General features: G+C 51.1%; 1 protein-coding gene across 1 annotated transcript in view; it reads left to right on the top strand.

Annotated features, from left to right (window-relative positions):
• The first annotated feature begins 1175 nt into the window (after positions 1-1175).
• Ccnjl (cyclin J like) overlaps positions 1176-12297 on the top strand; it is a 46472-nt gene continuing 35350 nt past the window's right edge. Inside the window, exons 1-2 of the mRNA XM_063230736.1 lie at positions 1176-1314; positions 1669-1783. Of these exons, the coding sequence (XP_063086806.1) occupies positions 1718-1783 (66 nt within the window). The 5' untranslated portion in view covers positions 1176-1314; positions 1669-1717. The remainder of the gene's footprint in view (positions 1315-1668; positions 1784-12297) is intronic.

Below are 12297 nucleotides of genomic sequence, written 5' to 3'. Positions count from 1 at the left end.
CATTGGCCAGTAATCCCAGTACTCAGGAGACTGAGGCAGGAGGATCGCTCAGAATTAGAGGCCAACCTGGGCTACAACGTGAGTTCAAGGCCTGCCTGGGATACATAGCAAGACTCTATCTCAAAAAACACAAACAAAAACCTAATAAGCTTTTTGTGTTAAAAGTACTTTTCAAGGTTTAATTGAAGCTTATCAAAACTGACTTTAAATTTTTTCCCCAGGCAGGTCTTCTTGTAGAAAACCAGACAAAAACGAAATGCTTTTTTGTGGTATATACAGAGTATTCACGTTATATCTGGCATAATGTTTATTATCTTGCATGCATTATCTCATTTAATGACAGTATCTTCAGCAAGTTGTATTCCTATTTTATGTGATCTCAGTGTGTGAGAAACTTGCCAAAAATCCCCTAGTCAGATCCCAAATTTGCAAAGCTCGCTAGCTACTGTGTCACAAAAATCAGGACAGCCCAGTGCTGTGCCTTCAGGTTGGCTCATTCACGAAAGCGCTTTGCTAAACACAATCAACTAAATGTAAAAAACACTGCTGCCCACCCCCACGCCCCCCGCAGGGTTCCAAGAAGGCTTGTTCTTCGCCGCTGTAGGGCGCGGATCCATCTGCACCATGCAGGAGCACGATAACTACCGGCGACTTCGCGAGAGCCCCCATCCCGTGGGGAACTCGTGAATAACTAAGGGTGGCTTTTCTGGAGCTTTTGTGGGAAATGTGGTTTGGAAATCCACCTTCTAATCGCGGGACAGATTGTAAAACAAAAAGCAAAAACAGGTGGACCGGCCGCAGGTTGGCCAGCACAGCGCACGCGGGAGAACTTTAGGGGGCATCGCGCTTCCCGAGGGCTGCGCGCAGGTGTCGCCCAGCCCCCGCGCTCCCCGCGCAAGCTGGCGGGGTGCCCTGCAGCCCCCCAAGAATCTCCGCCAAGGTGAGAGGAAGCTTTCCGCCCCGGCAGGGAGGAGGGGGGGCAGGAAACCCAAGCAGCGCGGGGCAGAGAAAGGCTGCGTTCCCAGCCCCCAGCCCCGCGGGGCGCGGGTGCGAGCGGCGCATGCGCGAGGCCCGGCCCCCAATTCCCCGGCGGGAGAGGGAGGCCCCGGCGGCCGGAGCTGCGAGCCGCGGCGGGACCCGGGCGCACGCAGGGGTGCGGCGCTGCGCGGCGGGGGAGCCGAGCCGGGCTGTGCAGGCGGCGGCGGCCGGCAGCGCGAGCGCCGGGGACGAGGCCGCCGCGGACGGGCACCGAGGGCCCCGCGGCTCGGCCGGGGAGGGGCCCGGCCCCGCAGCCCCCACGCCGGGAGAGGATGCGTGAGTCTCACCCCGACTAAGGGCAGGATGTGGGAGCAGGACAAAGGCTGGGCGGAGGGGGAGGGCTGCGGACGGCGAGCCCGTGGCGCCGCCGGAGCCCCGGCCTCGGCGAGCTGTGCGCTCGGCAACTTTCCCTGCAACTTTTGCAGAAGGGGAGACAGATCCTGGGAGTCGTCCCCGAGCTGGAGTTCGCCGCGGGTGCAGGGCACAGGGCAGGGGGAACCGCAGCCACCCGGGGTCGAGGCGACCGCCAGCGCCAGCCAACGCGAGGGGGCGCCCGGCCGGCGCGAGCGGCGATGGGGCCCCCCCGAGGGCGCGGGGCGCCCCGACGCTGAAGCTCCCGTGTCCTCTCAGGGTGCGCCCCGAGACCCCGGTAGCCGCGCGGCGCCGCGCTGCAGTCGCGATGATGGATGAGCCCTGGTGGGAAGGACGCGTCGCCTCGGACGTCCACTGCACCCTGCGCGAGAAGGTCAGTCCCTCCCGGTGCGTGTCACCCCCGGGACTGGGCGTTTCAGCCTCGCTGCTGACTCCGCGTCCTCGGATCGCCTGGCGCGAGCACTCGACTCCCGGAATGCCCGGGTGGGGGGCGTGGGACCGGAGGCTGGGAAACTCGAAGGCACTTTTTTTGACCAGGAGAGCCACGAGCTCCCAATTTCCCCATAGTGCTGCCACCTCCGTATAATTTTAAAAGACTTTTAAGGTTGTGGATTTGCTGACATGTGCAGCATGTGTGTGTATATATATATACACCCACACATTTCTATATATTAACGCTGATTTCCTATTTATCAAAGTAATGACGTAGCAGTTTCTTTTAAAATACCTCGATTCACCAACTTAGTTCTTTCTGTGATTCAGATCACAAACCGAATTGAATGAGAACCGAAACAAATTTCCCCATAAGGTCAACATTGAACCTCATCGTTAAATTTGATTCAGTTCTTGTCCCACTTGATTTGCGACCAGGATCATGGAAAGAATTCAGTTTGTGAACTGAGGTACCGCAGTAAATCCATTGGGCTAGCGGTATAGTTCAGTAGTAGAGCACTTGCCTGAAATAAATATATTTAAGTAAAGATAGTAACTCGATGTAATGAAATATTAGGCAGATGGTAGAGCTGGGAGTGCTTGGTCAAGTGTGTGTGTGCATGTGTGTGTGTATGCGCGAGTGTGTGTGTGTACGCGTGAGTGTGTATGATGAAACCCAATGATTGAAATTTAAGAAACTCTCATTGAAGAAAGAGACTACAAAACTGAAAGACTGAGACAAAAAACAAAAACTCCCCTGCCAGTTTGCCTCCTGGCAGGAGGTGGGCAGCTGAAATGCAATGCCTGTGCTCCAGCCAGAGACAGGGGCCAGGGGACCCGAGGCCCAGGTCTGTGTTTTTCCCACTGCGCCTGGCCTGGCTGAGACAGAAACGTGGTGTGGGGCCCGGGTGTGAAGGAGAGGAGTGGATGGGTTTCCTGGAGTTACCATGCTGGGGTACCAGACTAGAGGGCTCCGAGCAGCAGCCATTTCCTTCCCTTGTCACCCTGGAAGCTAGACATTGGAGATTAAGCACTGGCAAGGGCCTGTTCTTTCTCTCTCTGAAGGCTCTAGAGGGGCCTCTGCCCTTCTTAGTCCCTGAATTCTGGCGGGTGCCGCCAGCCTTTGGCACTGTTCAGCTTGCAGCTTTCTCACCGCATGCTCACATTGTCCATGGATCTGTACCTCTGCCTGCTCACTCAACTAGGCGAGTGCCACAATGTAACACATTTTGTCTGTAAAGACCCTATTTGTAAGTATAGTCACCTTCTGGTTCTGGGTGAGTGTGAATGGTGAAGAGGTCACTATTCAACCCAGCAGCAGGAGAAAGAGGTCTCCGGGAGGGCATTTGAGACCCTCTGCAAACAGGTCTCAGCACCCTCTCTAGGGGTGTCCACGGGAACTGTGCTGACCAGTTGGAGTTGTCAGCTTGTTAGAGCTGTCAGCCTTGAAGGGGTTTAGCCTCATGGGGCGTGGCCGTCTCCCAATCCCACAAGACTTTTCCGGTACCTACTCACCTACTACATCTGGCATTGCTGACCCACGCTGTAACTTCCCCCTGGTCGTCTGTTCTTCCCCGTCTTCCCAAGATACAGCATGGTAGGCACCTGGAGGAGAAGTCCATGTCTTGGTGGTTCAGTTCAAAAGAAGGGGCGGTAGGGTCTTGCTCCTTTCCTGAGGGTGGTAGCTGATGGCGTTGGTGAGGAATTAGCTTCTTTTATGAGCCTAGACTTGAGTGGTTGTCAGAAGCCCCGCTGGGTGTGATATCTGCTTATAGTTTGGGAGGCACGACTTTGGCCTGACTTGCCCTTTTGGAGAGGGAGCAGTCTGTATTCAGCTAATTCGGTTACCTGATAACTAGCAAGATGTACTCTGACTAGTTAGGTTCCCTGAGAATCCCTAGCTGTCTTGTTCAGTGCTGGGGCCTTGGTGCCTAGAACAGAACCCCACTGTGTTATCAAATGAGAAGAAGAATGGAAAAAAAACCCCAAAATCTCAATCTTTCTTCTGTGAATGAGAGAGAAATTTTTGTAGGACTCAAAAGATGAAGTGAGGGGCCTGGGATTTAGCTCAGCGACATAAGCACCTGCCTTGCAAGCAGGCAGTCGTGAGTTCGATCCCTGGTACCGATAAAAAGGAAAAAGACACACACACAAAAAAAGATGAAGTGAGACAGTGGCATCACCTGTGTAAGTACAAGGCTGGTATCTGGACTTCTGGTTCGATTGCTGTGTGGGAGGCCAGTAGCCTTTCCCAGAGTGTGTGCTCCAGCAAAGACAGGGGTGTGTGCCCACCCTCTCCAGGGGCCCACAAATACGGTAGGCAAACTTTCTAATAACGTTGTGGTTGTCTCCTTGGATCTTTGAATCAGTGATGGGATTAAGACCCAGAGAGACAGAAACCTGCTGAGCGCTGGGATGCAGCTGGAGACCCTGCAGCAAGAGCTGAGGATCCAGGTAGCTCTGGGGAAATCTCTCCTCTTCTCCCCTGACCTCCACTATCCCATGCTAAGCCTTGAAATTCCTCCTTTGATCACCTTCTGACCCTGTTGCCTCTGACCTAGAACTGGCCTCCCTCTGGAAACTCCTCCTGACCGTTCTGCTGGGGTGGGATCCCAGCTGGTACAGGGGAAGCAGATTTCTTACCTGATGTCCCGTAGCCGTTTGACCTTCGTCACTGACCATGAAGGAGGAGCCCATCATGGCCCCCTTGGTGAGAAAGGCAGGAAGCCAGCAGTGATGTTTTTCTGGTGCCCTCATAAGTATCCAGATTAAAATCTAGAACCACTTTTTTTCCCCAGCAAGTTGCATACAGCTAAGTTTAAAATTAATATGGAGTCTGGTATCCACAAACTAACAGGTTGGAGTGAGTTCACGATGGAATTAGGGCACAGCGCTCAGCTTGAAGCCTGTCTCCCCTCTGCTCGCTTTTTCACGGTGTGTGTCACCGCTGCGTCTCCACCTAAACCCTGAGCTCCTGTAGGTGTGAGCAGTGAGTGGTCCGTGGCCATTCCCAGGTCAGCGCCCAATGCAGAGGGACCTTGGGAGTCCAGAGCATCCAGTGATACACCATCAAGTGGCCGTGGAGGAGTGCATCCCCAAGAGCTCACCGCAGGGCCCCGGAGTGTGCCACGGAGTAGCCCTCCGCTGCCAAGTCTTTCTCAGTGTTTGTTGTCTGTGATGCCAGGCACAATACCCATTGCGGGCCGCCTCCCAAGTTTCCTGCAAACCTGCATGGTCTCTCAGTTAATGCTGGGCAGAGGCTTAGAAAAACAGCCGCCCACAGAGCAGGCTTGATGGCGGGGACCAAAGGACAGCCTCAGGATCTTAGGAAAATGACCACTGGCTGAGCCCAGACAATTGAAGTCTAGATAATCCCTCCCAGATCTCTATCAGGAGTTCCCATTAGCAGAAATAGACAGGATTTACCCATGTCCAATTCAGATGGATGTTCCCTTGGTGCAGTCTTCACTTGCAGCTCGGAGGTAGTTAGTAAGCAAAGACCATGATTTAGGACTTTTGCAACTGTGTTTTAACGCTGCTTGGGAATGTGGAAGACTTTCTGAATTTAGTGATTTTGGCAGTAGTTGAGAGGAAGAAAGAATTCCTTCCTCCCAAAGCCATGTCCCCAAGTCCTGCTTGCTGCAACGTAGCTTAACACTTTGGGTGTTGGGCAGCCTGCAGGCCAAATGTCCTTCTTCCTGCTGCCACAGCAAGCACTCTGTCTTCTGGGGTGGACATCAGTCTTCCCCCTTTGTCCCAGTCTGAGATCAGCAGAGCTACCACCCACCCGGAGCCTCCCTCTGACCTCCATGCGGGGAAGGCTTCAGCTGTGTGAGAGCTCACTGTCTGAAACGGTGGGCTGATACAGGACTTTTCGCTGACTTATGACTGAATTCACAGAAACCTACCAAACACCAGTCCTGTTGAATGCGGATAGTGTTGGTGGCTCCTATTTATAAGCACTTGCTGTGTTCTGTACCCTCGACCTCCCATGTATCATCGGTTTTCTCCTCCTCTCAGCCCCACGGGATGATTCACCTCATTGTACAGGTGGGGAATTAACTGGGAGGCACAGAGCTGTGACTGTCTTGAGATCAAATGCTTGCCTGCATCAAAGCTCGAATGTAAATTCATTTGAAAAGCCATTTTAACTAGACATGGGAATACAAGGTAGAAGGCATCACACTCTGCAGGCTTTTGTGTTTCCTCTTCTTTTGGAGTGGCTTCCAAGAGATGTACTGTCCCTAGATCAGCGTCACCTGGTGGCAGCTGTGGGTGCTGTCCTCATTCGGGGTGTCTACAGGCTAAGGCCTCCTCCTGTGATCTGGTGGGTGACTGCCTGGCACCCCTCCCTGCAGACGTGGCCTCTGAGGTGGTCTGTCCTGGGGTGAGGATGGCATGGTCTGGTCTCCGTGTCAGGGGACACGCCCAAACTAGGCAGTGTGTGAAGTTAGAATCCCACTCTGGCTCCATCCCTGGCCCCTGTGTCAAAACTTCCTTTCTAGTGACCATGAAAGCTTTTATATTCCTTTATTTCTGTTTTCTAATATCAGTTCTATTTTTCTCTCACTCTTTCTGTTAAAAGAGCTGGCCTGTGTCCGTGTAGGTTTTCCAGTTCTCTTCCCCTCCTTTTTGCTCTTCTCCCTCTGGCAGGAGACAGACACACCCAGATCTGCGGAGAGGAGGGCAGCCTAGACACTGTGGATGGTTGTGTGTGTCCAGCTGAAACCCAGCAATGTGTGACTTGGTCCTAGCATACCCAGGTGACATACCTTGACAAGCCCTCCCACTGCACTGACAGGAGTGCCTCTTAGCTGTGTCTTCAGGTGACCCAAGCAGTGGGCCCTGCCTGAGGCTCCCAGGACGAGGAGTTCTCTGCAGTCCAGACTGCAAACGTGCCTTGGGCTGCCCCAGGACCCACATATAGATGGGATGGGAAGTGAATCGAGGAGGCTGGAGATGGGGTTGGGGGCTGGATGAGCTGCCCTTGAAGATGGCTCCCTGACTTCAATGCCTCGCTATTATATAGGACAAACTAGTGACAAAACTGAACCACGACTTCGCTTTGTTGCTAGAGTCCTCCAAGTCTTAGAACAGCAAAGCGCCCAGCGACGAGAGCAGCACACTCACCTTGGAAGGGATCCTTTCATCTCTTAACAGCCACTACCCGGTGTCCCAGGGAGAAATCTGGGATCCTCCGCAGAGAACAGATAGGGAAGGGCTGGCGAGGCACAGGCGGCCTGTGCAGAGTGAGGAGAGAGCATGCACGGCTGGCAGTTGGCCCTGTGCCCTGACTGTCCTTGTCTTCCTGCTTCACTCAGCCCCTCAGGTGAAGGGAGCAGAGCTACCAGTTCCCAAGTGAACCCGGTCACCTGACAGAAGGAAGTTACATGGGGATCACACACAGAGACATGCATGCAGGCACATAGGAAACTGCAAAAAATACAGATAAGCAAACAGAAGAGAGTAAAATTACCAAGGCTGGAGATTTAGCTCAGCAGCATAAGCGCCTGCCTTGCAAGCAGGCAGTTGTGAGTTCGATCCCTGGGACCGATAAAAATGAAAAAGACAAAAAAGAAGAGAGTAAAATTACCCTCACAGCCCCACCATTCTGAAACAATCTCTTGGCATTTGGGGTATGTTCTTCCTTCTAGGTGAAAGTGGCTTTTATTTTTATTCATTTATTTATTTTTTGTCTTTTTCATTTTTATCAGTACCCGGGATCGAACTCACGATGGCACACTTGTGAGGCAGGTGCTTATGCCACTGAGTTAAATCCCCAGCCCCTGAAAGTATTTTTTATTAAAAATGGTTTGTTCATTTTCCATGGACACCTTTCACATATTCTTTTCCACCCAGTTCCTCACTGTTAGATACCAGCAGAAAGCTATAAAGAGCTAATCTTACTTAAAATAGATCACACATGAACATGTTTTTTTAAAAAGTCATGCATGTAAAATGATAGTGAAAAGATTTATTAGTGAAATCCTAGTATGGAAACTCTGAGGTGAAAGGATGTTTCTATCTTCTACCAATTGTAAAAATAAAGGCTGGCAGAGCTGAGCGTGGTGGCACACACCTGTAATCCCAGCACTCGGGAGGCTGAGGCAGGTGGATTATTGTGAGTTGGAGACCAGCCTGGGCTACAAAGTGAGCTCAAGGCCAGCCTAAACAGAATAGTGAGACCCTGTCTCAAAAAGACAAAATAATAATAATAATAGTAATGGCATGTAGTAGGTACCATATAGAGTCATACTAAATGAATAAGTAGAATATTTTCTTTTGATCATTTTCTATTTGGCTATATACTTTTTGTGATTATGCTGTGGAGTATAGTATAGTTCTAAGCTGAACTCTCCTCAGTTGTCTGTACTGCAAAGCTGCCTCTGCTTCTGTGCTCCCCAACCTCATGCATAGTGTTTTGTTTTATGGGTGCCCCCGGTTTGGCTAACGTACCCTCCCTGTTGGATATTTAAGTAGAACTGCTTAGTCACTTTTTTTGAAGTTGAAGTGCTGTTTTTATATAGTACAGTGTACAGACTTTACAGGTACATACAGATTACAGCGTGCAGTGAGCTTTGACAAATATAATACACATACAGCTACCAATCATGCTGGGGGACCAACCTCACCATTCACTTAGAAAGAAAGCGCCCTTTTCCTGTGCTGGCTCTGTCGCCCCCATGCTGCCACAGGCCCTAGACAATCACTGATCTGCTTTTGTGGAAGATTCGTGTTTTCTAGAGTTCCACGTAAATGCAGGCGCAGGTGCCTACTCCCCTGCTCTGGCCCTGCAGGCTTCCTGGTGCTTTTGTGATGCACACCTGTGGTTGCATCTGTTCATGTTTGTTTATTTCTGAGTCATATGCAGCCTGGTTTCTTCACCCGTCCCCCGATGGAATGCCTGTCAGAATTTTTCAATGACCAGCTGATTTGATGGAGCCCTGTGGTGGTGCTCCTTGTGCATGTACCCATGAACATGCTCACAGGAGTACCCCTGTGAATTGACAGGACTACTCCTGTCAATTTCTTAAAATGAAATTGTTGCTCCCAGGATGTGACTTTAAGAACCTTGCATGTCATCAGTTAATAGTTTCTCAAGAGGTTGCACCAGTTCACACTTCTGCTAGTGGTACGGCAGAATGCCTGCTTCCCCAGAACTTTGCTAACTCTCAGTAGAGTTTTAAAACTCAGTGCCATCTGGATTAGTTAAAAATAGTGTCTCACTGGGTGTGATGGCGAATGCCTGAAATCCAGCACTTAGGAGGCTGAGGCAGGAGGATCACTGTGAGTTCCAGGCCAACCTGGGCTGCATAATGAGTTCAAGGCTAGTCTGAACTACAGAGACCTTATCTTAAAAAAAAAAAAAAAAAAAAAAAAGTGTCTCACTGGCTGTGCTTTTAAAAAACCAGAAGAACTGTTTGTGGTGGTGCACATGTGTAATTCCAACTAGTCAGAAAGCTGAAGCAGGAGGATCACAAATTCAAGGCCAGTCTCAGCAAGTTAGCAAGACCCTGTCTCAGAAGGAAAGTAAAAAGAACTGGGAATGTAGCTCAGTGGTAGAATACTGCTGGGCTTGTTCCAAAAAGAAAAAAAAACTACTGCCAAAAAGAAAAAGGACTAAGAACCAGAGTGGGGAAACCAGGAGAGGATGGGAAAGCAAGAGGGAGGTGCTCTCTGGATTCACTGTAGGGTCTGTGTCCCCCATCTGCAGCTGGGAGCAGTTTGAGATGCCTGTCAAAGGCTGGAGGCTCACTGAGGGGACCCGTCTCGGAAACGGTACCTCTTCTCTCCTAGACCCAGTGCTGCCCTACCCCTAAGCCCAAGAGGCAGTCACTTGGCAATGGAATCCTTCGGAGGCAGAACTCGAATTGTTCTGAGGCACTGGGTCACTTGGGGTCACTGGAGAGGACAGTGCCAGAGACTGAGCATTCTTGGTTAGTGTTTTTTTAGAGTGGGGAGGGTGAGATGCCCAGGCTGCCCTCGAACTCACGGGTGATCCTCCTGCCTCGGCATCCTGAGTGCTGGGATTATAGGCATGGCCTGCATGGGCATTCTTTCCATAGGGACGGCATTGTACCACTGGCTCCATAGGCCAGAAATGGCTGTCAGGTGACAGAGGTGGCTTTGTAGTGGGGAGAGGAGGAGGGAGGGGAGGATGCTGATGTTGTGCAAAGCAAGCGTTGGGAACTGGAGAGAGTCAGTGACTGAGGGCAGGGTTTGTACTCATCAGGAGGGAATTGGTTCTTACTGCAGCTCATGGGCCAAAATATGGTGAAGCCATTTGAGACAGCTGATATTTCTGATTGTTTAAAAAAAATTACAGACAATTCAGTACCTCTAACTCTTGGACAAAACACTATTTTTTCCTTAATTTTTTATACAGAAATGTTAACAGTTGTCAAAAGTACAGGAACAGTAGTGTGATTCTCCTCCCACCATCCCCCTGGCCCCCCACCTTAGTATCTGCTCTGCCTGTTCTCCAAACACTAGGTCACTTCACTAACAGGCCAGGTGTGGTGGCACATCCTTGTAATTCCAGCACTGGGGAGGCAGAGGCAGGAGAATTGCCATGAGTTCAGGGCCAGGCTGGGTACATAGTGAGACTTCGTATCAAACATCAACAGCAACAAAAAAGGGCTTTTACTGTTGACTTGTTTATGTCATAATTCAGACAAAGGTCTGTGCATTATGTTTGTCCCCCCCAAATGCTGGGAATTGAACCCTGAGTCTTTACTGAGTTACATCTCGGCTCTTTTTTATTTTTCATTTTGTATTTCGAGACAGGGTCTTGTGGAATCATGAAATTGCCCAGGCTGGACTTGAACTTGTGATCCTTCTATCTCAACTCTCCCTCCTTCCTGAGTTGCAGGCATGGACCTCCCACACCTGACACATTTTTAAAAATTGTCTAAGTCTTTTCATTTTTAACAATCCCCTTCCCTACTGTCATCTTAAAAAAAATTTTTATGCCATTAATATCAAAGAAAGCACATTTTATCTGCCTAAGCATCCTACTTTTTTTTTTTTTTTTTTTTTTTTTGGTGCCAGGAATCAAACTCACAACCTTGTGCTTGCCAGGCAGGCGCTGTGCCGCCAAGCTATGCGTCCCACATTCTTTGACCTGTCCCTCACACTGTCATTTATCTTGAGTTCACTGGGGGCAGTTTGGTTTCTTCCCGCCCTCCTTTCCCCCTTTCCTACTGCTGTACCAAGCATTCGCTGGCTTCCAGCTACAGCATCGCTTCCTTAGGGAAGCTGCCTGCATCCGCACAAGGTCAGGGCCGGGCCCCAATTGCTTGTGCTTGGAGTGGCTTCTGGTTCCGGCAGAGCAGTCTGTGCGACTCTTCAGGGCCTCTGAGGGCCCCGGCGGCAGGCCTGGCCCCCCAGTTCTAAGTGGAGCTCCCATTGCCCCCCACGACCCTGGTGTGTGCTCATCGCCCTGTCTGACTGAGGGCTGTATGGCGGCCCCCAAGTTGCTTTCCTGGACTTCATGGCCCCATAACTCCACCATGCTGATTGACAGCAGCCCTGACAGCTTCATCATGAGGCCTAAAGCCACCATTAAGTGGGGAAGTTGGTGCCCAAAGGCCCGGCTGTTTGCTGCTACTGGGACCTGATGAGCCCAGTCTCTCAGGAATCACAGTATAGCGTGACACTCGAGGACATCCCTCATGACAGCTCACACCCGGGCAATGCCGCCTAAGGCAGGAGGCTGGGGTTTGCAGTGCGTGCCCAGCTGTCATCTCCAAGTTGAAATCTCTCTTTACCTCTGCTTTTGTGTTGAAGTCCGGGTTTTACATGACTTAGGGAAGAGTTGAGAGTGTCATACCCAACTTTGCCTGACCGTTCTCCTTTCTTGTATTCATACATTCCCTGAGCCAGTTGCAGAAGTAGTACCTCAATTTTTTACCTCTCAGTAGAGCTGAGACTACTCCAGGGCGCCAGCACCCCGGGCTCTGCTGGCTTCTGTCAGCTGTTAAAGACCTGTTCCCAGGTGTCAGGGCCCTTCCTGGCGGCTAGTTTTTGAAGAAGGGATTCAGCCTTCTTCTGGAGGCTGGGTGCTGGTTTATTGCCGTGGACCCTCTGTGTCTCCGTCTGTCTGTCCATGGCTTGTTTGGCGCTCCACCAGGCTATAGGGCCTCTTCATTCACAATCAATGCACTCTTTATATAATTTGTAGCCCCACAAAGGCTGTGCCAGAAAAAGACATGGCTGCCTTGGGCGTCTCTAGCAATGCTGTGGACAGTCATACAAAACGATCGACAGGCGTACAGTAATGGCCATGGTAGCCAGTAGTGAAGCCCCCATTGTAGTGGGCATTGCTGCATGCTCAGAGTTTAAGGTCCCTTCCATTAGGTAAGCAGTCAGGGGAGCCCCTCTCCTGGCCCTCCAATCATCCCTGTTTCACAGATGGGACAGGCGAGATAAGTATCTTACCACAGACCCTGCAGC

Source organism: Cavia porcellus, unplaced genomic scaffold, assembly GCF_034190915.1.
Source record: "Cavia porcellus strain 051 isolate PalLab524CR breed Dunkin Hartley unplaced genomic scaffold, mCavPor4.1 scaffold_19, whole genome shotgun sequence".
In the NCBI taxonomy this organism is placed as follows: domain Eukaryota; kingdom Metazoa; phylum Chordata; class Mammalia; order Rodentia; family Caviidae; genus Cavia; species Cavia porcellus.
The sequence above is the reverse complement of the archived record's forward strand: the minus strand, read 5'-3'. Positions and strand labels throughout refer to the sequence as shown.